This window comes from Stomoxys calcitrans, chromosome 4 (genome assembly GCF_963082655.1).
Source record: "Stomoxys calcitrans chromosome 4, idStoCalc2.1, whole genome shotgun sequence".
Lineage (NCBI taxonomy): Eukaryota > Metazoa > Arthropoda > Insecta > Diptera > Muscidae > Stomoxys > Stomoxys calcitrans.
The window spans coordinates 125,013,394-125,041,299 of NC_081555.1; the positions used below are offsets into that span (position 1 = coordinate 125,013,394).

Sequence of the window (27,906 nt, forward strand, 5' to 3'; positions counted from 1 at the left end):
TTCTGAACTACATTCTCTCTCTAGATTGTAAATAAATTCTATTGTAGTTTTTTGTAGGTTGAAAATTCCTAAAATGGAATTTGGGCTTTGAGGTTGAGGGGGTTTATTGACATTTGATGACAATTGAAGACGTTTTTTGGATTATTAAACTTGTTTTGCAAGTCCATACAACTCAACCTGCCGCTCCTACTCTTTTTGTGTGTATTTGTGTTTTAAGGCTTTTTTCCTATACTATCTGCTTAAGGAGATTGGTATAAAAACGTCTTATCGATGCATAATAGCTGTTTCTTGCTGACTTTCTAGCTGATTTTTATGTGTTTTTTTTTTTTATTTAGAAAAGTTTGTTAGTTCGTTTTGTTTGTTTTTCAATAATTTTAAATATATTTAACATTATGTTTCGAAATTGTCTTACATTTGTTAAAAAAAAAAAAGAAAAATAATTAGAAGAGGGACGCGCGTAAGGAATAGGGAAGAAGGGTGACTTAACATTAATATTTACAAAGAAATATATTTAATAACATTTTACAAAGTTAGTATATTTATGTATTTGCGGTGTGTATCGATAGATAGATAGCTAGATATAGGTTTTTATATTGTTTTTCATATTAAATTACTTAAAAGCTGTAATGGATTTTTCCTTTCTCTTAGACATTTTTTCTCATAAAAAAAAACACATATACATTCTTAGCGTACAACATTTTCTCATTTTCTTCTTCCACTATAATAAGTATGTATATAATATTAATATTAGTTTTGAATATATATATTTTTAAATTATATATACTAGCTCAAAGTGCTAAAAATAAACTTTTTCGTCTTGTTTGTTTGTTTTTTCTATAAATTATTTTTTTTTTTTTTTTGTTTTTAGAGAAAAGTATAAAATTCCTTAGAATGCTACGACTTAAGTGTTTATGATTTTTAACTGTTTCTTTTTTTAAATTTAATTTTAAATATTAATATTTGTGTGTGTGTTCGTTTTACTATAGCTAAGGCGTTTATGTTATATGATAATGTTGTTTATAAGCTATACTTCTAATTTAGTATCATTACTATTATTTTTATTATTATTGATGATAGTATTCATTTACTTTCGTAATATGGAGAGGGGACCGTGAGGAAAAGTTTTCGCTTCTTATTTGAACATAGAACTAAAACAAAAACATTAGTCTGCGTATGTTTGTGTGTGTGTTTGGGGATTTTTAATAATAAATTCTATAATATGTATGTTACACATGAGGTGATTTTCTTACTTTTTCAACTTTTTTGTTTTATTTTGTTAGAGTGTGCAGCAGATAAAATCTTAACAATTAAGAAGGAGAATTACTAGGAATTGTGTCAAATGTAAAATTACCACAAAAAGAAATATTTCCTTATAATGATTCGGATGTACAAAATTAAACAAAGAACTTTTTCAAACTCTATAAAAGTATTAAAAAATATATAATAATTTTAACCATAAAAAAACATTTTTAATGTTCATATTTATGTTGCTGTTGTTGTAGAGAAAAACTATGGGTAGAAAATTAAAATAAACTAAATAACATGAGTAAAAAGAGTGTGATTGAATGATTTGATTGACGACATTTGCAGATAACTATCTGCAAATTTTTAACTACTGACTTGTTGACGCGATATTGGTCTGTATATGGTCCAAAAAGGTGGACAAATCCTGTATTTATCTCTTGTTCTCTAAAAAAAAGACACTCTTGTATGAAATGATAAATAGCACATGTCTGCATGTCGTTTTTATATGTCTAGCTTAAAAATAACGGTGTTGTTGTTGTTGATGTGGCTGTGTATTGGGAGTGGGTGGAGGAGGAGGTGGAGGTTGATTCATATTAAAGCGGCTTCCGTGTGTGGATGAAGGAGAGGCGCAAAGTCCTGGTGGATGTTGGTGTGGATGTGAAGGGGATGGATAGGATTGAGCCGCTGCCATTAGCTAATTACACTAAAGTTGTTCCACAAATTTGGTCAATTGATCTGATGCATCGGACACAGGGCCACCGGGACCACCAACGCCTACACCACCCACCACACCTCCAACACCACCCACCACATCTTGTGGCACACCTGGCAATGGTGATTGATGCGGATGCATACCTCCATGATTGTGTAAGCCATCATGGGTTGTTTGTGGCGCGGGTGAATGTGACATTACATGATGTGGAGAGGGCTGGGCTCGTGGTGAGGCCGAAGGTCCTGCTCTAGGTGATGGGGCGGATCGTGGTGATGGTGTAGGTTGGGGCGATCTAATAGGCGGAGAGGCTCTCGCTGATTGTTGCATGAGCTGCTGCTGTAGCGTATGCGGTGTTGGTGGGCCCATTACATTTGGTCCTCCCACCATACCACCGGCTCCTTGCATCATTTGCTGCTGTTGTACTCCAGGCATTCCCCCCATTTGTTGTTGAGGATTTGGTTTCATGCCTTGCTGCATGGCGGTATATTGGTCGACGGGACCTCCGGTAGGTCCAACCACACCTCCACCACCAGGGCCACCAAATGAGCCCACACCACCAAATTGCTGGCCACCACCACCACCACCAACACCTCCCATTGGCTGAGGTGGTCGTTGACGATATGGCGGGGGATAATTTATTTGTTGGCGCATTTTAAACCATTGTGCGTTGGATGCCTGCAATAAATAAAAGGAATAGGAGTTACGTTAGGTAATAGTGGCAGTCCATTGAGGACACACAGAAAGAATTCAAAATCCATTGTAATACCACAGTAGTGACAGACCAAATCTTCTGGTGAGAATCGAACCCACCACCCGTTCACTGGTAATCTGAGATCGCTACCGACTTAGTTAACGGAGCGTGCAAATAAAAAAATTTTTTGTTACTTTTTTTACAAAAAAAAAAAACGCAATACTAACAAAAATTTAATATAAAAAAATAACATAAATAAAAAAAATTAATAAATAAAGTTCAAAAACTAAATGAAATAACTACACCAAAATAAAAAACAAAAAAAATAAATAATAATCTCTAATGATAGATGTTCTTTTTGAGTTAGAGATATTGGCGTTTGCTGGTCTACATATCTTACTGCGCTCGAAGAAAGTTTCCCTGATATGACCTAATGTTCATCTCAAGAAGGAGAAGAAGAACAACAAACAAACAAAAAAGGAAATAAAAAATATAAGCAATTAAAAAAAATATATAAAAAAATATAAAAAAAATAAAAAAATATATAAAAAAAATAAAAAAATATATAAAAAATATAAAACAATATAAAAAAATAAAAAAAAAAAAATAAAAAAATAAAAAATAAAAGTAAAAAAAATACAAATAAAAATTCAAATAAAAAAAATAATAGTAAAAATAAAAAATAAAAGTACAAATAAAAAAAATTAAAGAAAAAATAAAAAAAATTAAAAAAAAATTAAAAAAAAATAAAAATTTAAAAAAAAAAATAAAAAAATTAAAAAAAAAATTACAAACAACCAACAAAATATAAAATAGCAACAAAAGAAATAAAACAACGAATAAACAACAAAACAGTAAATAATTAATATGTAAAAAATATTAAAACGCTAACGACAAATTAACACAAAAATCAAAATAATAAATCAGCAACAAAATAAAGCAAATAAAATAAACTAAAATAAAACAATAACAAAACAAAAAATGAAAACTAACAAAAAAAATTGAAAACTAACAGCAACAAAAATAGAAAACTTACAAGAACAAAAAAAATGTAACAAAAAATAAGAAACTAACAAAAAAAAAAAACTAACGAAAAAAACAAATAAAAATCGAACAGCAACAAAAATGGAAATAGAAAAATCTAATAAAAAAACTTGACTAGAAAATTAACCAACAAATCAAAAAATTTACAAGAAGAAAAGAAAATTAACAAAACTATAATAAAATACCAAAAAAATTTACATTAATTATAAAAAAATATATATTAATAATAAAAAATATATATTAATAATAAAAAATATATATTAGTAATAAAAAATATATATTAATAATAAAAAATATATATTTATTACAAAAAAATTTTATAATGTAAAAAATAAAATAAAAAAGCATAACAAAATAAAAATTATAAAAATATACAAAATTTAAAAAAAAATAATCATAAAAAAATTATACAAAATAATAAAATGATAAAAAAATAAAAGTTAAAAAATATATAAATTTAAAAAAAAAATATATATAAATCAAAAAAAAAAAAAAGAAAAAATTTATAAAGAAATTAAACTTTATAAAAAAATAAAAATTATATGTTTGCGCTCTTTTGTTTTGATCTTTAATTCTTTTTGTGATTTATCGAATATCGTCCAGCTCAATCAGCGCAATGATTTCTATTCAAAGAATAGCATAGCAAAGAAATTATAAAAGTTGAGCAAGTGTGTGTTCTAATTCAAAACACTTTGACTGGCTAGTGTACCATGATTTCGGTTACGCCATGTACTTCATCAGCACTTTTGTTTAATTGATTAAGGTGCCCTACATTCCCAAAGACTATTGAGTATGGTGGAGAGCACACTTTTGACTAGAAACACGTCTCAATAATCCTCCAACTCTTCTTAGCGCAGCAAGAGAGGGGAAAGCCGTACTTTTCACTATTCCGATACAAACTAATCATAAATGCTAAGAACAAAAAACACATCAACATTGCCAAACTCTTCTTGTTTGCACTTGAAATATTCTTTGAATGTCACTGCAAGTGTTTTTTTTTTTTTTGTGGAAGGCCGCATAGACCTACAGCAAAGCGACGGACCGGTTTGCTTGGTTTATATGTTTGCGCTCTTTTATTTTGATCTTTAGTGACATTCAACGAAAAAAATAAAAATTTATGAAAAAACAAAAAAAAAATTTAAATTATAAAAAATTAATATATTAAAAAATAAACTGAAATCGTGAAATTGTATAAACTGAAATTGTTCCAAAATTGTTTCTTCGATTAAATTTGATTTGTTTGATGTAGATTAATTGTCATTAATTGATCAAAGGAAAACTAGTACTTACTTGTCCTTGCTGCTGCTGCTGTTGCTGCATCAACAAATGACTTTGTATGCCTGGCATTCGTTGATGTTGGCCAGGATTTTGTTGTTGGGCTTGTTGCATCATCTGTTGCTGTTGTTGTGATTGTGGCATTTGTTGCTGTTGTTGGTTCATCATGTGCTGCATTTGTTGTTGCTGCATTACTTGCTGTTGCTGCAACTGCTGCTGCTGTTGGGCCTGTTGTTGTTGAGGTCCATTGCCAGCAGCACCACCGGCTCCCTGTTGGCCACCACCACCGGCATTTGCGTTATTTTGGCTTTGTTGCCTTTGTTTAATAATGGCTGCCATTATTTGTGGATTTTGTTTTAGAACTTGCAGTATTTGTTGATGACCTTCACTGGAGGGATTATTTTTAATCTTCTGCATAATTTGAGCAAGCTGTTGCGTATTTAACTGATTGTTCAGGGGACCGTTCGGCATTTGGCCAGAACCCACAACTCCGGCATTAGGATGTTGGCCCTGGGGACGTATTCCACCGGGGCCACCCATGGGACCAGCTCCGCCCATGCCAACCATACCGCCTCCGCCACTGCCACCCATACCGCCACCAACGCCTACGCCTTGTGCGTTTCCTGGCATATTCCCAGAACTGCCGGGCATTTGTTGCGAACCACCAGCAGCACCTACCATACCACCCATCATACTCTAAAAAAAAAACAAAAAAAAGAAAATTCATAATGTTTAAGTTGAACTCAAATATTTTATTTATGTTCCTATTTCGACTTACTTGTTGCTGCATAGCATTTTGTTGCATGACCTGATTTTGGTTAGGTTGACGCATGCCCTGATTGGCATTATTATTGGGATAACGATTTCCCCATTGATCCATGGGCAGAAGGTTGGCACCCATAACACTGCTGCCTCCGGGGCCCATGGGAACCACTGTAGCAACGGGAACATTGCCAACATTGCCCACCATGCCGGGATTAGGTTGATTAGGCAAACCACCCATATGGTGTCGTTGCATTACGGGTGGAGCCATTGCACCGCCTTTGCCAAAGCCACCACCATGTGGTACTTGCTGTCTCGCCGCTTCTTCTTGCACCTGAAAAGAGTACGACAGATTTATAAGTAATGCTTACACCTTCAATCTAAAGTAACTAACCTGTTTAACAACCTGCAAAACATTGGGCGAAGGTGAATGCCCACCACCTGGTTTCATACCAATACCAGGCTGATGAGGGTGTGGTGATGTCATGCCACCGCCGGCTATAGGCGTTGAAACAGGTGATGGAACCGGAACTGTAGATGGACTCATGGCTCCAGCGCCTGCAGGCATTATGGCGGGCTGCCCACCCATTACAGCCGGGCTTACAGCAACACCACCCATTGCCACGCTTGGGACTGGCACTCCTCCAGGCACAACCACTGCAGGATTGGGAACTGCTGGGCCGGGTAGTGCTGCGGGTGCAGTAACAGTGCGAGACATAAGAGCAACACGCCTGCGTAACAACTGTTGTTGTTGCAACCTAAGAAAACATAGACAAAAATTAGAAAAAATATTCAAGAAAAAGGAATTGCCTGCATATAAAACTCACTTTTGTTGTAACTGTTGTTGCTTGAGTTTGTGTTTAATATTTGGACAGAAAGGCACTGGACACTTTTGCTCTTGGCAATGTTTGGCGTGGTAGCAGCACAAGGCAATAAGCTGCTTGCAAATTGGACAACCACCATTCGTTTTTCTCTTGCAATTTTTGGTGTGCTGTACCACCCTTTTCATCTTCTGACACGAAGGTAGACGGCAATTGGCATCGCGACATTGACAAGCATGCACCAATGACTGGATGCAGCGTTGTATAGACTGTTTGCGGGCCTCTTGAGGATTGGCTTGTTTCAAATCGGCCGGAGAAGAACCATCATCCAAATCGAAACCAAGTTTCTCCATTTTATGGGGATGGCCAATCTTTTCGTTGCACAAAGTGCACAAATCAAAGTCCTGCAAAATAAAAAGGCGTTTAGTACACATGGCACCAAAATCGATTGCAACCATTTCACACTTACATCACACACTGTACAATGGTAGCGTGTTTCAACGGCAGTCTTGCAGTTATTGCAGGTGTAGACAAATTTATCTTGTCCTTGGTTATGCAACTCGTACAACATGCAAAGCGTTGAGAATTGGGCTCTACGCAATGATGAGAACTCGTAGTGTTTATCACGAGCCAATGTAAGGAATGCATCACGACCGTCCATAAGATCGCATTGCAACAAAGGATCGGGATCTTGTATGGGCTGGGGAAATAGGCGAACAATATTATGTGTTAAATACTTCAGCTAAAAGCTGTAATGCTTTTTTGCTCCAGTTTGTAGCTACTTACCGCCAAACTAGCTGCAGATTGGGCAGAGTGTAAACGTATAACAAAGAACACTTCTTTGTGCTTTTCCATGGTGGCATAAATTTTCGCCGAGAGATCATTGCCAGCCTGTTGTTCATTGGATTTTTTATTGTTTTTACGTTGAGCAGCCTTTGATTTGTTGGACTTTTTGGCCTTCTTCTGTCCCTTCTTTTTACCATCCCCACTAACTTCATTATCTTCTATGGAGAAAATCTAAAAAACACGAAACGAGAACAATGTAGGCCAGTAAACTTAACAGTAAGAACTAAGAAACTTACAGCAGCAGCTGCTGCTTCCGCAGCTTCGGCTTGTTTTCTTTTCTCCTCCTCTTCCTGATCCAATTCTTTTATACTTTCCTCCAAAACATTAGGCCAGAAATCACCTTCGAAATAAGGCAATTCTGCGGCCGATGTCAGCTTATCCTCTATAGCTTGCTTTAGAATATCTTTGTAGTCTTGTATGGTACGTTCAATCATGCCCTTGTCCAGCATTTTCTTGTACCATTCTTGCAAACGCTTTGGTTTTGGTATTCTTTGATCTGTAGGATGGCAGTGGAAAATGTAGTCATCTCCTTCGGATGGAGGACAGGCCCAAATATGAGCCATGGTGTAACCCAATTGTTTCACATAATCCATATAGCCCAATAAAATTTCATGATAAACTGCTGTCCTATATTGTCGAGGTCTAAAGAAGTGCACTGAATCCAAATAGGCAATATAGACGCGCCTCGTATTGGGCGCTGGACACTCGGAGCCATACTCTTGCACATGCATGCCAAAGAAACAAACATCTATGCCGTCCACCTCTTCGAAGGCGAACAATGCCTTCGCTCTATATGGGAATTCCGAATTCATTTCGCCATTTTCCACAAAACGTCTTCGCATGCCCGGCTTGACTTCAACACATTTATCCGAAGACGAGACGACACGTATGTGAACTTCCCCAGCACCCGCTTCCTTTTTCTTCAGGAAATTATTGACGCGTGTCTCAATGTAGATACCCAATTTAGTGGTGGGTAAACGCTTAGCATTGAACTTGTTCTCTTTTCGTTTGGAATTCTTCTTTTGCAGGCAATTGTCACAGACGAAACCTCCTGGCCATATGGAATCCAACCATAAGACACAGATTTGATGTTGTTTACGACCACATTCTTGACAATCGACAAATGGCTCGAGTTCGAGGTGATCATTTTTCATTTCTTTAAATTGATCTTTCTTGATTTGACTACAAAGGAATTTGAATGAGCAAGAATAAAAGAAAATTATGAAGAGGATAAGAACACATTCATTGCAATATATCAAAAGATTTGTACGAAACAAATGTAAAAAATAGTTCTTTTTACTTATTCGGTTGATAATATAAAAAAATCGGTCACAAGATTTAGAAAATTCAATTAACCTATGCTTAATGCATTAATGAGCACCCTAAAATTTTAGACAAAACGCATTAGCTAATGAACTAGTGCAAACGAAATTTGGCACAAAGTATATCTTTTACTGTTTCCCTTACTCTATGGCTTCCGAAAACGGAGAAAGAACTATAAAAACAGTAATAACCGAGCCATTCGCGATAGGCCTCCCTATAGGTAAACGTAGTATATAGTAACCAGTATCATTGGATTCTCACAAAAAAGAGCACATCTTACAAAATTTAAGACATGAAAACATTCTAGGCACTAACGCCTGTGTGGCGTCTATTACTGGTAAGGTGAAAGTCTGCTGGTACGTAAACTTATCTTCATAATAGGGATGATACACTTATAAAGTATATACCCTCTGCCCTTGATTTCGGTATATTGTTGAGACTGATGTACACATATGCCGGTTTCAGGCAGAGGTCTGTGCCATAACGAAACCCGTAATCGAAATACGTATAACAAAACGTCCAGTATGTGGTCAGTATGGAAGATCTTTAGAAAACAATTCAAAGAGCTAAAATCAAAAGAAGTCGTGAAATTTATAGAACCCCTGATTTAGGTACCTGTACACGACAAGGCTACAGGAAATAAGAAGGTGGACTTATATGCTAGAAAGGGCTCATGCTCCAGGATTGCTCTATTTCACTTTTCAATGAAGGCTCTGGCCTCGGCTCATATAAGGCCGGAATTTTTTGAGGGAAGGAAGCATTTCAGAATCATATGTAAGGTTATCAATCTTTGCTGGTTTTCAGGCCATCAGGTGGCAGCGGAAATTGAGAACGAAGTACGTTATAAAATCTCTCAAAAAACGCGAAGCACATGGCATAACTAATAGTAAATTAAAAGTTGACGAATATGGCAGAAAAAGCTCGATCTCAAGGAGCGAACCGCTTACTTTAATTTTTCATTCTTTCACCAACCTGAGAAAATCTATATGAATTGTTTTTTCTCTGTTCTAGATCGAACACAATTAACCTAAAGTCTCCAACTGAAGCCACTAGTGATCGGCTAGAGATGCAGATAGCATTTATTGCAATGCAGCACTTAAAACCAGGTGCTATCATTTCACAGTTGACTACACCAAAATAGCAGCGTATACTGAATATAATGTGTATTCGTGGACTCCTTTATTTCGGTAAACTTCACGCATTAAAATAAATTTTGTTTAAATGTTTGGAAATGTTTATTTTGTCTGTGTCCTCCGGGCGGTGCCGACTGTATAATAACCTACACCTACCCTATAAGTACAATGTCGGAGCTATATCCAATTCTGAAGGACCTCGGCGGATTTTTTCAGAAGTGTTATTAAGCAATCCGCATCAAATTTCGAGCAAATATGTGGAAACTGTAATAACTACGGTTGACAAATTACAACATTATTGAAAATTGATATATATATATATATATATATATATATATATATATATTACAGCTATATCTAAATCTGAACCGATTTCTATGAAATCCATCAGTAATGTCGAGTCATTAGATAATCTTTCCCGCCGAATTTCTAGATAATCGGTTAACAAATGGGCACTTTAGTGCAATATTTCTCAAAATCGGACGTACATATATGTAGAAGCTATACCTTAATATGAACCGATTTCGTGGAAACTTCTCAGATACTGTAGCAGGCGTCGAGGAAAGCGTTTTGCAAAATTTTTGCAAGATAGGTCAATAAATGAGCTTGCTATGACTCTCGAAGTTAAAATCGGGCGATATATATGAGACCTATATCTAAATTTGAACCGATATCCATGATATTCAAAAGTAAAGTCGAGAGTCAAGAGAAAAACCTTCCGGCCAAATTTTATTGCAATATTACTGCAAATCGGATGAACATATATATGGAAGCAATATCTAAAACTGAACCGATGTCAGGCAAACTTCACAGACATTGAGGAAGAACGTTGTACGAATTTTTTGGGAAGTTCGGTCAATAAATGCGCTTGCAGTGGCTGTAGGAGTGAACACCGGGTGATATATATAAATGAAGGCTATATCTAAATCTGAACTGATTTCTATGAAATTCAACAGTAATGTCGAGAGTCATAAGAAAATGCTACTTGCCAAATTTCGAGAGAATCGGTAAACAAATGACCTTTTTATTGAATTATTATGGGAGCTATATCCAAATCTGAACCGATTTTTTCCTATTTCAATAGGCTTCGTCTCGAGGCCGAAAAACATGCCTGTATAAAATCTGAAGACGATCGGATGAAAACTGCGACCTGTAGTTTGTACACAAATTAACATGGACAGACATAAATCGAACATAGCTAAGACATAGATAAATTGAATCAGAAAGTGATTCTGAGTCGATCGGTATATTTATCAATGGGTCTATCTCTCTTCCTTCTGGGTGTTACAAACAAATGCACTAAGTTATAATACCCTGTACCACAGTAGTGGTATAGGGTATAAAAAATTAAAAACGGTAGCTTTAAAGTAGGATTATCTGACTGTTCTATAAAGGAAACAAAAAGTTAATTGGACTTTAAAACATTCTATTAGTATTTTTTTTTTTTTTTGGTTTTTATGTTCCGTATATGAACATGTCACGTTTTAAACGTGAAAATTGCAATACTTTGAAAGTATTGGGATGACATTTGCAAAATTTTGTTGGGTATAAGTGTAACAAAAGTGTAACATTTTTTTCCAAAATCGAAATAACCATAAGGTAATTGGAACGATCCCCCTACCTATTAGATCTCACATTATCAAGTTTCTTAGATTGATCGACCAGAAAATATTTTAGAATGTAGAATTACATTCTAAAATATTTTCTGGGAACGGAACGTCATATCAGCGTCTATTTTATAGAGATAAACCTTTCTCTTGTGTCGAATTCGAATGTACTCCTACCTCTTTGGCAAAATTTTCATCTAAGATGTGATACGACCAAGCTTCTATGGAAGAATGAATCGAAATGGAACATAGATTACTATGATATCAATGGAAAAGTTGTATCCAAGCACCGTTAATGAATACAATACGTTTAGTAAATACATGCCTCGTATTGGTACAAGAAAGGTTATAACTTCCTTTATCTACAGGATCGACGTTTCCACTTTGTTTGTTTATGTACTGCCTATAAGTAGAGAATCTTATGCATTGTCTCTTTCAGGTACTACACTATTTTCAATTAGAATTCAGAAAGTATCATTTATAATTCAGAAATTTTAATTGAAATTCAGATATTTTATTTGAAATTCTAAGGCGTATTTAATAAGGCGGGTATATCAACACTTCTGATGGAACGGCAGATGTTAAAACAATTTTGAATTCGCCGTACAACATAAAACGTCAATTTAAATTTAAAAAATTCAAAATTTAATTTTTTGTGTTTTGTTTGATTGTTCAATTGATGGAATAATTTCAATAATTCGTGGAATATCTTGTTTAATATATATTTTAGTTAAGAAGTGCTTTCGGTAATTACTAAGAAAAATTTACTGATTAAAATGTAGTTATTTTTTTTTCGTGCAAAAACTGAAGTCGTTATATGAAAAGCTAAATTTTTTGGTGTTCCTAATGATAAAGCAAGAAGAATGAAATGGAGTGTTGCTTGTGGTACGAGCTTGACAAAGTCAAAAATATGTGTTAGCCACTTTAATCCGAAATACATAACGGGTAGTAATATAAACCTGCGGGTTTTGCCAATCGCGGTTCCACAATTGCAACATAAAGATATATTGCCAAGGTAAGTATTCCATTTTTTGAAAAATTGTTCATGTTGCTTTATAAAAGTAAAGCTCATCCAGTGGACCGGGAAGTTTCGAAGGCAGGCATCTGCGTAAAACAACAACAGTTCTTTTCCTATTTGGGATCAGAGATGGCCTGTCGGAAACTCCGACGTATAATACATACGTCATAAACTTCAAAAACCTAGCCAAAAACTAGTTTTTGACAGAATTGAAAAATAATAAGGAAATCGTACAATTCTTTTCAACTTTTTTGAATATATGAACACTGGTGCATAAGTTAGAAAGTGCTCCTATGACAGAAAACATCTGACTTTCAATCCTTGCGAGAACATCAAGGACCTCTTGTACTGTTATTCTCCCTCACTATTACAAACTGTTGGAATTGTGAATATCTAAACGTGATCAAACTGCTCCGGAAAACAGTGCGCTGATTAAAAGCAGATTTAAAATTTTTTTTCTACCAAATTAAAAATTTTGAAAAATTATATATTTAACAAAATAACATAACTAAATAGCCATTGAGTGGTGGGGCGGACATGTTTTTATTTCGCTTCTCAAAGAAAAATATCCATAGCTCTGTAGGTACTACCTATTACGACAAATTTTTAAAGTCTTTTTGGAGTAGGCTCCAAAGAACGCAGCATGTGCCTTGACACCTGTAGTCGAGAGTAATGCTTCAAGCGCACAACTAGTCGTCAGACTAATTAATGAGGAAGAGACGGATAAACTCAGTCTCTCAGTCTCAGTTCGTCCTCAGTCTTTAAGTAAAGGTTGTGTTTCAGACAACGACAGTGTCAATGAAACAGTCATCGCAGCCGAATTGTGCACGGCCTCTGAGTCTTCATGGAGGACTGTGACATCCAAAAGAATGACACAACCATCAAGGAAAGGGAAGATGGTCGCTGAGAAAGGTAAGGAGCCGCCCTCTTACGCCGGAGTGGCAAGGAAGCACAACAGAGATGAGATAACTTATGCAGTCATCAATATCGGCTGTGCATCCGGTAGGCTCCACCAGATCGTCGGTGGTGAGGCATTTGGTAAACGATCGGGTTATCGAACATGTATTGAACTCTGAAGGAGGTCCACCCATACGTCTCACGATTTCATGAGACGTCTGACAGTGCAGTGACAGGAAACTCAATACAGCCTAACGAGCAGGGAGCCGACGATGAGACCATAATCTACTTCCAAAAAGTCAATTTACTCAAGATTTGGAATATTAGTGTAGGAAAAGATCCTAATATTGGAACATTAGACAGTGCAGAGACGGTGGACTCAATTCAGCCTAACCGGACCCGATTATTGCCGACTTTCGGAAGACTAGGATATGCAAAGACGCTAATATTAAAACATCAGGCAGTGCAGAGACGGGAAACTCAATGCAGCCAAAAGAACAGGGAGGAGACGATGAGACCGTCAGCCACTCCCAAGAAGCCTATGTAATGAAGGACCAATGATTGAGGTCATCCAGATAAACCTCCACCGGAGCGAAAAAGCTTCATATTGTCTTAATTCAGGAGCCATGAACGACCCGGAACAAAGTTTCTAGACTGAACCATATCAAGTACTCATTATTCTACGTGGCCGAGGACCTGCGTTATTTGTCATAAAAATTTAAATTATACATTTTCCCCAGACATGTCAACGTTGGATGCAACAGAGACGAGACAGACAGGGAGACGATGGAGCATAGATGGCATCACTTAATCAACGGTTGGTGAGAAAAGCAAAACAGACAGGAAATAGGTACTAATAGGGTGCGATGCGAGCTCTAACCACATTTTGTGGGATAGTAGCAACATTAATAGGCGGGACCAAACCCTGGCAGAATTCTTGAGTACTAACGACATAATAACACTTAATATTGGCAACACCGCTACCTTTATTAAAAGGTTAAGGGAGGAGGTTTTAGATGTGACAATATATATGCTCGAAAAATCTAATCGCTGAGGTTTAGAGTTTCTCCATGGAGCATTCCTTATCAGATAATCGCTACATTAGGTTTAGTGGAGTCTTTCGAAGATAGTTGTTTTCTTCCAGAAAGGAAATCCGCCCAAGAACAACCCTGAATGACCGGGGAGATTCGCAACATTGGTTAAGACGTCCTTTTCAACACAACCTAACTAAACAAGAAGAGGAGCAACTTCAAGGATTATGACGTTTACAACATTTTGATGGTGGAAAACCTAAAAAACCGACATATGAAATGAAATTTGCATTTTAAAATGAGGAGTTTGAATTTAGGATAGGTAGAGTACAAACAGTTGCAAAAATATCATCCCACTTTGGTTTTTGTCATCACGTAGGATGTATCTTGACAATATGCGGCATGGAAGATAGTGTTACTTGCCACGAAAACAATCAAGCCCAATTCTAAAAACTTCCTGGGAATAAACTCTCAGGGAATTAATATCTCCCTCGAATAAAATACTCCTATTCTGATTGAATGGGACGAGGGAAAAATATTGAAAAGGGAATTTCGGTGGTGGTATGCCAGATACGCTGCTTTATCTAAAGGCCTACTTTTATAGAGCTAGAACTTGAAGATCTAATCGACACTTCCGGATGGCGGCCGTTCTTTTTGGTGATTGGGACGGCTGTTGGGCAGAGTGCTGCCGAAAAGCGACTAAGGATTTTATTATTCTTGTAGCACCAAGTATTTTTGAATATTTGATAGTCTGAAGTGCAATGTTTGCAAACTTTCCCACGCTTATTCCATTAAGGAAATGTCAGAAGACTTCTTGCATATTAATGAGCTCAATGATAAGGGTCCTCCATTTAGTATCTGAACAGCGTGCCACTTAGCGACATCTCGTTATACTCTAAGAATATTAAAATATGAACCATATATTTTGATACCTATGTATATTCATATACCAATTCTAGAATTTTCTTCTTTTTTTGCCAATAAAACGGAAAAACTTATGCAAAGCTTTTATGATGGGTACCTAACAACAATTGTACTTTTTTTGATGGAAAATAATTTCCGTACATACTAAATTGTTCGTAAATAATCAGAAATTGTATAATTTTTTATAAAAACAACTAAATTCATTATTTTTTATCCTAACTCTCTTCCATTTGTTTGGGAGAATTTTTCCCAAATTTTACAGTCTCATTCTCCGTTTTATTTCGTTTCTGAATACCTACTTTTTTCCCTGGGAGATATTTCCCTTTTTCGAAGTTTGTTTAGAATAAGGGAAAGCGGAGTAGGGAAAAAATCACAGGAAATAGTTATTCAGAATAGGGGAACAAGGCGTACGGAAAAACAGGGAATTGTTATTCAGAATAGGGCTGAATGGTTCTTTTGAGCTAAAAATTCAATGGCTGTGTTCTTTATTTCGTCGCATATGGATGTGGCTGCCACAATTAAGAAATTTAGCACCGTGGCACTTCTTTCTTTACGGATAATTAACAAAATTGTACGTCAAAAGAATATACTAATTCAATTGCGAAAGGGGGAGATAATTAATGACACATTGCAAATTTGCCCATGAACATCCCATTAAGGAACAGGGGCAAACTTCCCACATATCAATGAATGGTGTTCGATTCAAGTTTAAGCTCAATGATAAGGGACCTCCTTTTTAAAGCCGAGTCCGAACGGCATGCCGCAGGCTGCCATAACATTTTTTCAAACGGCATAGTTCTCCACAAATGTCGCCAGCATTAGAAGGGTATAACCACCGCCGAAAAATATTCTGATGTTCTCGCCAGGATTCGAACCAAGTCGTTCAGTGTGATGGGCGGACATGCTAACATCTGCGCTTCGGTGGCCTCCAATTAACGACACATAGATCCATTAAAAATACGAAATATATTTCGTTTTGCATATAATTGTCATAGATTCTTCGTTTACAAAAAAAAATTAATACACTCAAAATTTGTTTGAGCAAAATCGTTTATTATGGCTAGACCATAATTTACCATTTACTTAATGGAACAGCAAAAGATAATTAAAAACAAATTCCTTGAAACTTTTCAGATTTAATCCCGATAGTGGGTATACAAATTACTGCCCTAGGAAAGTTAAAACTATTATTTTTTTGGTTTTAGAAAGTAGAAGTGTGGCTTCATTTTAGGGAATACAAATTTTTAAATAAATTGTGTATTGTTTAAATAAAACGTTCGATTGCAAAAATTTCTGGGGTTTCCAAATTGTTATTTTTTTTAATCAAAATAAATAAAATGAATAACCTATAGGTAATTTGCCTAAACGATTTTTGGATTTTTTTATAAGAAAAATTTTAAGTACTTACGTTTGTGATTGCAGCGGGTCATCGCCCAGTGTTACGGTATCCCCTTGGATGTCGTTGAAACATTTCTGGCAGAAGGTATATCTGTTTGAGGCAACACCATAATCCTTTAGACTGTTATTTTATTCGATTTTTTAAGTTTTTAATTTAAATTTCAAATTGAGATTTTTTTGTGATAAAATAGTAGTAGTATTTTGGTGGTGGTGGTGGTTGTTGTTGTGAAGGAGAGATGGTGGTCGCGTATAACAATCCAACAAAATTAATTTATTACAAACAAGCAGAGCGATCATATTTTGTTTGGTTGATTGATAGAGAGGAGCAGAGCAGCATTTTTTATTTATATATTGATATGGCGAATGCGATGAATTCAATCGTGTGTTTTTGTGCGTGCGAGCGATTTTGAGTTTGGTTTAAGGGGGAAAATTACAATTGTAGGGGGGAAGGAGAAAGGGAGAGTAGGAGCATAGTAAGGAATACATAGATGCCATTAGTTGATGATTTTTCGCAATTTTGCGAAGAAGCAGCAAGAAATGGAAAGTAGGAAATCACATTTTTATGATGTATTTTGAAGGACATTGATGAAGCCAAAGCGGATTATGTTAGGCATTTTCATTTTTAGCAAAAGCGTTTAATTGATGCAGATTTTTGTATGCCACACAATTTTTGTTGACGTTATTAAAGTTGTGGTTTTTAAAGGATTAAAGATTTCAGCATATGGATGAAGGGAAATATTTGTGTTGTGGAAGGGCAAGAATTTGTTGATTGGATTTCAAAATAGACGCACACAAAAACCATAACCAGGATGTTTTTTTTTATTTAAGGTTTTTTTAACATTTGCAAGTATAGAAAAAAAAAATAAAAACAAGGTTTGCATTAGAATCGTTACAAACATATTGATTAATTAACGATAGTATTTGTTGTTGTAGTTTATAGTAGTAGTGTTAGTGTTAGTAAAAGTTTTTTTTTTATTTTACATTTTAATCTCATATGTACAACAAGCCAATGTCGCACCAATTTTATCTAAATAGAGTTTTAGGTGGTAAGTTCAAAAAATTAAAATTATTTCTATAAAGAGGTGATTGATTGTGTGGTTGTTTGTTCTACATATTACTTTTTAGTGTTGGATTGATCTTCTACAGATTAGCTATTGTTCTTATAGTTTCTCTATCAATTAATTTGACATGTTTCATGAGAATAAGATTTTTTTTTAATCGAGACACAGATAGATGTAACGATATACAAAAACACATGATCATATATATATGTGTGTGTGTAGATATGTATGTAAATATGAAAAGACGATATAATTTCAGAGGACATACCTGTTTTGATAACTATAGTATTTGGCATCTCTTGGTATGGTACACAATTGTTTCCCAAAGCAACACAGAACTTGAGGATTAAAGGTGTATTTGCGGCCGCAGCAATAGCCCAAGGCCTGCATCACAGGATCAATTTCTTGTTCAAAAACTTCAGAAAGCTAAAAATAAAACCAAAAATTATATTTAGAGGCTTGATTTTTTTCTTCCTTTTTCACGCCACCTTACCTTTGTACAGTATTTGTAGACCTTGGATGATTTGCGATTATACAACCAAGCATTGTCAAACATTAGCCAAACATCATCTACATACTCCCAAGGATCATTGTATTTGCCATTCATTAGATTATTGCGTATGCTACCCAAATCCATGGGCTTCTTAATTATTTCGAAATAATCGGGTATGCCTAGGACTTGCGGATCAACCGGGTAACGGAATGGCACTGATTCGGGCTCATGACGTATGAGTTTCTCTAATGTCGGCAATAAGGCTTGTTTTAATTCCTCTGGATCGAAAACTGCAGAAAAATTAAAGGAAAAAAATTAATATCGTTTGTTCATCCAAACTCCCCCACATGAAATTGTTTTGCCTACCGCATTTCTTTTTCTTGTCGCCAGCATTGGACATCAGGGGCTCTGGTACCACAGGTTTAGTTTCGGTTTTTACTTTAACTTCACCACCGGCTGCAGTTGTTGTGGCATTTGATGAACTACCATCTACCATGGCCTTTATATCATCTTTGCTGTCACCGCCAGAAGTGCCAGAAGCTTTTGATGCTTCCCCACCAGTGGTTCCACCCGTTTCGTCAACCTCCATTGGCTCGGTTTTGATTTTAACATCACCGTCTTCGGTTTTTATATCCAATTTGGCCGTGCCATCATTGTTTACGTTTTTGCCAACGCCAGCCGATGACTCCTGTTGGGAATTGTCGCCAGCACTGCCGTCATCCATGAATTCTTTTTTGATATCATCCTCTTGTTTTATGGAATCCAATTTGCCTTTGCAAGATTTACCAGCATTTTGGGAATCGCCATTGGGAGAAGGTGGCGGTGGAGCATCGTCATCGGTATCACGGGCTGCTGCTTCCAGAGCTGCCATTTGTGAGGACAGACTATTGCTGCTGCTAACTGCTGCTGATGGCCGGGTCGAGGGTAGGGATGAACTGATGGCTGAGGTAGTAGTTGTTGTCCCAGAACTGCCTTTACCCATTGATGTTATCTGTTGTTGGTTTTGTACAACTCCATTGCTGGAAACACTGGTATCAGTTGTAGTCGCGGCTGCTATTGCTGAAGTTGATGGCGTTGAAGTTATTGGTATGGAAGGTAGCGCTACTGCCGCTGCCACAGCAGCTGAGTTAGCCGACGATGTTGCTGTGACGGAGGTAGTAACTGTTGATGGCGTTGTCGCTGCATTGGTCGTGGTTATTGTTGAGCCCGATGTTATAGCAGTCGATGATGCCACCGCTACGGATGCAGACGAAGGTGTAGTCGATGGTGTTGGTGTGGCCGATTGAAGGACCGCGGCTGTGGTGCTTGCACTGGCTACAGCTGCAGGCGTTGCATTCGCTGAGGCAGGAGATGTAGGATTCATTGCTGTTGGTGGCGGCGTGTTTCCACGATCACCTATGGACTGCATTAGAGATGGTACCGAGGGTGGATTGTTGCTATTGAGGGGAGTTCCTAGGGGACCATTCGTAGTAAAACTAGGCGAAGGACTTGGTGCCGCCACCATGCCGCCAGCGGCACCTACTGTTGCGGAAGCTGTACTAGTTACGCTGGTTGGTCCCGCCGCACTTGTGCCTGTGGCCGCTGTAAGCGAATCCATACTGGTTGGCGTTGGTGGCATATTTCCCATGCTTCCTCCAGCACTACCCACCATCATGCTTTGTTGCTGCTTTTGTTGTTGTTGTTGCTGCTGGGACATTGGAGATGTAAAAGTATTTTGCTGCTGTTGCTGCATTTGCGTGTTGGCATTATTAAAAGGCGACTGGGGCAGCATCATTCCACTTTGCTGCTGCTGTTGTTGTTGCATCATGCGCTGCTGCTTCATCATTTCACTCAATTGCTGAGAGGCATGAGCTCCCGTACCACCATTAGCATTTATGAACTGTTGTTGCTGTCCGGGAATAGGACTTGTCAGCACACCAGCTACACCGCCTCCACCCGCAGAACCTGGTCCAGGCTGCATAGCCTGTCCGGTGAACGGCGACAGCACAGGATTGGGAACGACCATATTTTGTTGTTGTGATGTTGGAATACCGCTGCCACCCATGCTATTGCCCCCTGGACTGGGTCCCGGTGGGCCGACTAACATGTTACCTTGTTGCGGGAATTGCATACGCTGTTGTTGTTGCTGTTGCTGCATGGCCAGCATACTACCACCGGGCGAATGACTACGCATTCCACCGATATTTTGGCCGGGCATGATACCACCTACATTGCCTGGAGTTTGACCTCTTAGTTGCATCATGCTAGCCGCACCACCCATGGGCATGCCACCTTGATTTGGTCCGCCAGGACCAACACCTCCGCCCATGGGACTAACCATGGGTCGTATTTGCTGTTGCATTTGTTGACCAGGATGACCAGGTGGCAATTGTTGACCACCTACAGGGGGAAGTCCTCCGGTCGTATTGGGACCTGCGGCGCCACCGGCAACATTGCTGGGACCAGCACCTACTGCACCAGCATTACCGCCTTGTTGTTGCTGCTGCATTTGCAATAATTGCTGCTCCTTCCTTTTCAGCCGCTTCTCCTCCAACTCCTTTTGGATTTTATATATTTTTTCAGCTAGCAGGTGGTAGTATTGCGATCGAGATGTTGCCATTTCATACATATCCCTTTCCACTTTTTCCGCATAGGATACGAGATTATGCATGCGCTTGTCCAACATTGTGGCTGGATCCGATGTAGGGAATATCGCTTGGACCAATTTGTGAACCAAATGCTTTCGGAGGTCGTCTGTAACCAATTCTCTCCAATCTTTGTTCTCATCGCCACCAGTACCGCTGGCGCCACTTGGACCGCCACTTCCACCGGCCCCACCGGGATTTTGAGAAGTAGATGGTACGCCACTGCCACTGGCGCTCGTATTACCGCCGGGAACATTTGGAACCCCACTTCCTCCCATGGCGCCACCTGGAGCATTTGGGTTACCTGTTACTGCACTATTAGGAGGAGTATTATTCGGACCACCAACTAAGCCTCCGCCCGCTTGTGCCTGCATTTTCATCTTGGCCAATTCTTGAGGAGTCAATTGTTTGTTTGGTGGCCCACCGCCACCAATGGGACCGCTGCCAACCATGTCGCCGGAATTTCCCGTACCTAGCAGTGTATTTATGTTGGAATTATTGAAATTATTATGTACATTGACCGACAGGGGAATGTTCGCTTGCTGCTGCTGTTGTTGCTGCTGACTCAGCGCGTTTGGTTGAACTTGGCTGGGGTCTGTCGGAACTTTTACACCGGGTTTTAATAAGTCAGACAGGCGCGGGGTGGGTACTGCGGCCATTTGAAATTTATTGGGTCCTCCAGCTCCCTGGAGAAGCATCTGTTGCTGATTTTGCATACCGGCACCGCCGCCACCATCGGGACCAGTTCCGTTGCCTCCGCCGCTGATATGCAAATTATTGACAACCTGCCGCATTCCCACTTGATCATTGTTGCCACCAGCTCCGCCCGAAGAGGGCCCCACTGCTACGCCTACACCTGGTCCACCAACAGCATTGGACATGACACGTACTGGTGGAGGCACACCTGCCATGCGTATGCCTTGCATTTGTTGTTGCTGCTGGGCATTCACCACTGCATTGCCTTGCAGCATATTGTTTGGCCCTCCAGCATTGCCCACAGCTCCCTGCATCCCCATGCTGTCAAATCGTCGTATTTCTTGATTAGGGTTTTGAGATGCATTTTGCATTTGCTGTTGCATGTCTGTTGCATTGGGTTTCATATTCATTTGTCCCTGGTTGGGGCCGACTCCACCAACGGGCATGCCACCCGCACCCGTTGTAACATTTGGTGCTCCCCCGCCCGGTTGCACTCCGCTTCCCGATTGCTGTGGCCCTCCTACTTGTTGTGGCCCACCAACGCCACCAGGAACTTGTTTATCATTCGCATTAGGCTGAACTTGTTGTTGTTGGTTGGCATTATTACCGCCACCGCCAGCTGCACCACCTGCAGCATTTGGGTTATTGTTTTGGAAAGCATGATTTTGACGGAATGGGTAACAAATGATACAATCGGAACGTTGACACGTTTTATAATGCAACAAAATCTGCCTTGAAGATATACAGTGTTGAACTGTACAATCTCTGCTTTGTTTACAATTTGCCATGTGGGTAAGAACATCCTGCATGGGTTTACAGTACTGAACACTACACTTTTCTCGGTTCGGATTTAGACTTTCACGCCTGTTGCACTTATGCGCATGCAGCAACAGCATAAGTTGTTGTTGTATCTGCTTCTTACGCTCGTCAGTGATATGTTGGCCGCTAGCGCTGCCGCCCGCACCACCGGCTCCAGCTCCTGATCCACCGCCACCAGCATTGCCGCCGCCTTGCTGAGAAGTGCCCGGTTGTTGCTGTTGTTGCTGCTGCTGTTGCTGTTGTTGTTGTTGGGGAAGCATCATGGAGTTTTGTTGAGGACCTCCAGGCCCAGCGCCCGCCTGTGGTGGTCTGATGCCACCCATACCGCCAGCTCCCATTAAGCCGCCTTGTGGGTTTTGCTGTTGGTTGGGATTCATTTGAGCATTGTTCATCTGTTGTTGTGGACCACCGACCAGACCAGCTCCACTACCATCACCCCCAACGCCCGCACCACCCATGCCGAGGGGCACACCGCCAGGACCCCGCTGACTCTGTTGCATAGCCGCTGTCATATTTGGTGGAACACCACCATGTTGTGCCGCAATTTGTTGAGCTAACATCTGTTGTTGAGGATTATTGGCATTCACATTAATACCGCCTTGAGGACCGCCAGGGCCTCCATAGTTGCCAACGTTGCCGACACCGACCCCACCGCCATAGGGTCCGTTCGGTCCGCCAACTCCTCCACCAACCATATTGTTCATTTGACCTGTTTGGTATATGTATATAGAATTTTCCAATGTTTTCGTCAGTTATAGAATATTAAAAAAACACCAATAATAAAAATAACTGTTGAGTATGAGTAAAATATTTTCCTAATCTGATGCTTTCAGTCATTTTTCACATTATACACCTAATCCCCCATGTTTCGCATCATGTTACGTACTCTGTCCTTACGATACAGGGAGGTTACTCAGATGTGGTTTAATATCAATATAATATAGGTAATATATATGTTTTATTAAATCTTCGAATATTTAAGGATCTGAATCAAAAAACTTACCCATTTGCATATTTGGATTTTGCATGCGAGGACCACCCATTCCGGGTCCATTACCACCCATTAAATGTGGGTTTGGTCCACGTATCATATGTTGTTGACCGACCATACGCATCATTGGTCCATTTTGCATTACTTGTGGATGTCCTCCTGGACCACCCATATGCATGCCCTGATTGGGACCACCAACCGACGGACCCATGTTACCGGGACCCACAGGTCCCACACCGCCAGGACCAGCATTCATCATGCCGCCAGGACCGGCGCCCATCTGTTGCTTAATCATCCCAGCACCTCCTACGCCCATACCACCCATTCCACTATTTGTAAGAACCATATTACCCATATTTCCTTGAGCGATGGTGTTCATACCTGAAAGGATTAAGAAAAAAAAAACCAAAAATATTAGCTAACAGAAAGTAAAAAAATATTTGTGGTGAGCTTAAAAATATTACAACATAACCTAAAAAATCTTGTACTCTTGAGCAGGAGGCAGAAGCTTGTTGCCTTGAGGGCACTTGTTGTGTCCGGAGGCCTAGTAGTTATTAATTAGTAACCATAAACTGGAGAAAAATCATCGAGTAGAGGGTCATAAAAGTGCTTATCTGCACAACATGATAAATACGAATTCAAGACTTCGTAACGGCGGTGGTTCAAACAATTCTCACCTATGAATGTCTGGGCTATACTCAAACTCTGGACAGCTATGCCCAGAATGACCGAGAGGGTACAGGGCTACGCGCTCAACTATGGGGGCAAAGAGAAGGGCACGGAGGGAGGCGCTTGATGGCATAAACTGTAGTAGTTTGGAACTTATCATTCCTTGAACTATAGACACCGTTTTGATCTGTTGTTGCTGCAGTGTGTTGCACAAAGAGGCGTTAGCCCTTGCCGATGAGGAACTCCATCGGGTCAATCCGGAATTGCCGTTTCGATCTATTTGAATCTGGTTGATGTTGTAGCAAAATAATAGCATGTGGGGAATGCGACCCTTAGGAAGATCACTTTGTGAAGTAAGATCGTTTCGTGGCAAGGACTCGATCACTCTGGAATGGCGGCATCACGGACTATTTTCCAGGATGTTTATTTCTTGTTGACGGATTGGACGTCGTTTCCCCACCTTTATCTGTCGGATGGGTTCAGATTGTAGGGACAACAAGTTTACGAGCCTTCATAGTCTTTAGGAATTAGGAAGCCGTATAGACTTCTAGACGGGTGTGGCAATACGATCGGACAATCACAAAATACTACTGCAATCCCATGGCAGCCGGTTGTACGTACCGGATTGACCCGATGGAGTTATCCATCGGCAAGGGCTGCCGCCTCAGTGTACAACACACTGCTACAACGACGACGACGACTATGGCGTCGGGTCATATGATGTCGAGACTGTTCAGAAGATGCAAAGAACAATTTCAGATCGTGCGGAAAGCTATCAACAAGAAAAACGTGAGGAGGCTAAAAAGCTGACAAGGAATGAATTGCGTATTATTAGCGAAGCCTCACATGGTAGAAGACTTCTACGATGACCCCGCAAATGGAACGCGGGGTGATGCTAAAATCCAAGTCCCTATGAGCGAGTTCTTTACGGAACAGGAGGGCAATTTTTGGGCCTTTGACGTCGCGAAGAACTAAGGAAGAATTGGTCTTCGTAGAATTTGTGGTGATAAGAAGCCATTGTAGACAACTGAGGCCCATGCCCGAGTTCTCTGGAGGTACACAAACCCCTCGTCATTTCAGACTACTGTAGTAGTATGAAATGTCTGCATGGCAGAAACTCTCATAAATGAAGGCTCTTCTGCGACCTTGGCACCTTTTGTTTTTGTCATCTGTGTTTGTTTACCCTTCACTTCATGTATATATATGCATATATATATCTATAGCGAAGTTACCGATAAGGCGTCTACGGAAGGTGGAAGGAATGCGATACTAACGAAATTTAACTGTTTGTCGTAATAAATATTCCTTCCCTAAGCATATGTTATGGTGTAGCGATGAACTTTTTTTCATACACCTAAAACTAACCTTTATGATGTCAAGGCTACTGACAACCATGCTAAACCTTCACTCGGAAACCTAGTCCACTGTGTCAATTCTGGACAAAAGCTTTGAACTGAATGCTTGAAATTTTGATTATTTCGCTACTGCCGTCCAAGAACTACTCCCGAGGCACAAGTAAAATTGCATGTGGTAACACTACCAAACAATTATATTGCTGATGCAAAAATGTCAATGCAGATATATTCTAAGGTTTGTACTCTCACTACGTCCAACATGTAAAATGATAAGGGGCCTCCTTTTTATAGCCAAGTCCGAACGGCGTGTCGCAGTGCGACACCTTTTTGAAGAGAAATTTTACATGGCAACCTCATACCTCAAAAATGTTGCCACCGAAAAATGTTTCTGGTGGTCTCGCCAGGATTCGAACCTATGCTCACCTCTGCGCTACGGTGGCCTCCACGTCCAACTTGTCCATCCGCAACAAATCACACAAAAGTCTACTCCCAACCTTGTTCGTTTCCTAATCCCTCCGCTCAATAGAAAAATGTTCAACCCTACTCAATATCGCAGTAGGCGATAGAGACCATTCACAAACAGACGGAAATTTTTATTTCCAAAACTCTGTTGAGAGAGCATCGCACTGATTCTGAAGGCATCTATTGACGAGGCCTCAAAACACTAAGGAATATAAAGCGCTAGCTAAGGGTTGGATTCCGGTTCTACCTTCTTCAAATCTCAAGATCTGAGGCACATTCGAACCAGGTAGTTTTGAGGAAAAATGTTTTCGAAGCGTAAATATAATTGAATCCTCTTTGGCGATGAGACTCTACAGTAAGACCAATCGAACAAGGCTGCAAGCGGACTGGGGTCATTGCCGCTTCTGAACAAGAATAAGTAAGTATCGAAAGTGGACATCAATTCTTTTTCTCAATGGGGTATCACAAGAGGTCAGCTTGACCCCTAAGTGAACTTACCCTTCATGATCTATTCAACCTAAAAGTAAACTTCGCCACGTCAACGTTTAAAATCACGCTCTAATAAAATAGTATCGTACGTATAGCATTGTAAAAGAACATCAAGCAATCTCAATTTTAAAGCACAAGAAAATGTGTATTTGGGATATATTTTTTGCTATTCAAGTAATTAAATTTAAGGGGTCTACTGCCTTTAGAAACTTACCCGACATAGAATTCATTTGGGTGCCATTGTTGGATATTGACATCGGCATCGAATTCACTATTGCGCACATCTGATTTACATTCACTTGCATGCCACCGGTGTTAGGGGATTGCAAATTTGGAGATTTACTGCCCAACTGATTCATTACAGCGGCGCCCATGGGATTGCCAACCATACCAGGATTTTTATTCCCCTAAAAGAAGTTACAACAATAAAGTTAATATTGTGAGTAAAATTAATAATTTACGCCTTCATACCTGAAGCAAATGTTGCAAATGTTGATTGTGATGCATTTGCCTTAGGGGATTGCCACCAGGACCACCGCCTGCTGAATTGACATCGTCCACCGAACCATTTAATTGTGGGCCGCCAGCACCGGGACCTGGACCTTGGGCAGGGGGTTTATTTGGCCCGCCCACGACATTAACAGCCATGCCATGATTTGGAGCACCACCACCAGAACCAGGTCCTGCCCCAGGTCCACCTAGTTGATCACCCAGGTTGTAGACCAATTCATCCGGTAAATTTTCCTCCAACAAATAAAGATCATCCACTTTCATCCGCTTTTGCGGAGGTTCTTCCATGTGATCGGCCATCATTCATAAACGTTGAATTGTATTTAAGTTTTTGTTGTTATAGTTATAGTTTTTGGTTGTTACGAAACTTTGTTTGGCTTGTATTGTAATTTCTTTGTTGTTTCACTAGTTATTTTTTAGATCTTACTTAAAAAAGTTTTTTCTTGTGTGGTTTCTTTGTAGATATTTCCGTATCCTATTTTGCGAAGACGTCGAATACGACAATGACGTTTAAGCAGCACTTTGAAGTTTTAAAGAAACAAAAAACTAGTCGAGAGATTGATTATATGAGTGTGAGAGAGTTGCAAGGAACTGTGTTGTTTGCTTACTGGCGGCGACTGAATATGTTGTTGATGGATTTGTTTTTCAATTGTTGCTGCTGATAACAAGAACAAAAATAGTAGTTTAAGGTGTTGCTGATGCAATGCTGGTACCCTTTACAGTTGATGTTGTTTTGGTTGTTGCTGCTGCCAAAGTCACTGGGAGCAGGAATTGAAATTGCCAAGGTAGCCAACAACGTCGACGTCGTTGTTTAAAAAACACAATGTCTCTTTGCCGTTGCAGTTGCTGTTGACAGCTTTGTTGTATTCTTTTATTAGTTGGTTTGCTATTGACAACTGAGTTAACTTTTGTATCCAACAAATAATCCAAAGCGCTCTCAACGAACACGCTTGAGTGCATTTTGTATATAAATACAAGATGTTTTTTTTTTAATTTGTTTTCGTTTTTTA

At 39.1% G+C, this 27,906-nt stretch overlaps 1 protein-coding gene and 1 long non-coding RNA gene across 3 annotated transcripts; one reads left to right on the forward strand and one right to left on the reverse strand.

The window, feature by feature from the left end:
- Positions 1-839: 839 nt before the first annotated feature.
- Positions 840-27,590, reverse strand: LOC106081987 (histone acetyltransferase p300). Of its 2 annotated transcripts, XM_013244277.2 has the most exons (16): positions 27,505-27,590; positions 26,858-27,442; positions 26,601-26,793; positions 23,424-23,792; positions 18,648-23,129; positions 18,282-18,571; positions 18,057-18,214; positions 16,738-16,848; positions 7,633-8,578; positions 7,337-7,567; positions 7,020-7,250; positions 6,557-6,954; positions 6,124-6,487; positions 5,746-6,063; positions 4,983-5,663; positions 840-2,632 (listed from the first exon to the last, which is right to left on the reverse strand). In XM_013244277.2, exons 2-16 carry the CDS (start codon positions 27,197-27,199, stop codon positions 1,949-1,951), a joined length of 9,798 nt encoding a protein of 3,265 aa, XP_013099731.2. In that variant the 5' UTR covers positions 27,200-27,442; positions 27,505-27,590; the 3' UTR covers positions 840-1,948. The 2 variants fall into 2 exon arrangements, with proteins under 2 accessions (XP_013099731.2, XP_013099732.2); XM_013244278.2 differs by lacking the exon at positions 27,505-27,590 and having other exon boundaries at positions 16,738-16,818; positions 26,858-27,365.
- Positions 12,005-27,889, forward strand: LOC106081989 (uncharacterized). Its single transcript, XR_001220439.1, has 2 exons — positions 12,005-12,474; positions 27,359-27,889. It is a non-coding gene; the product is annotated as an uncharacterized LOC106081989 (long non-coding RNA).
- The last annotated feature ends 17 nt before the right edge of the window (positions 27,890-27,906 follow it).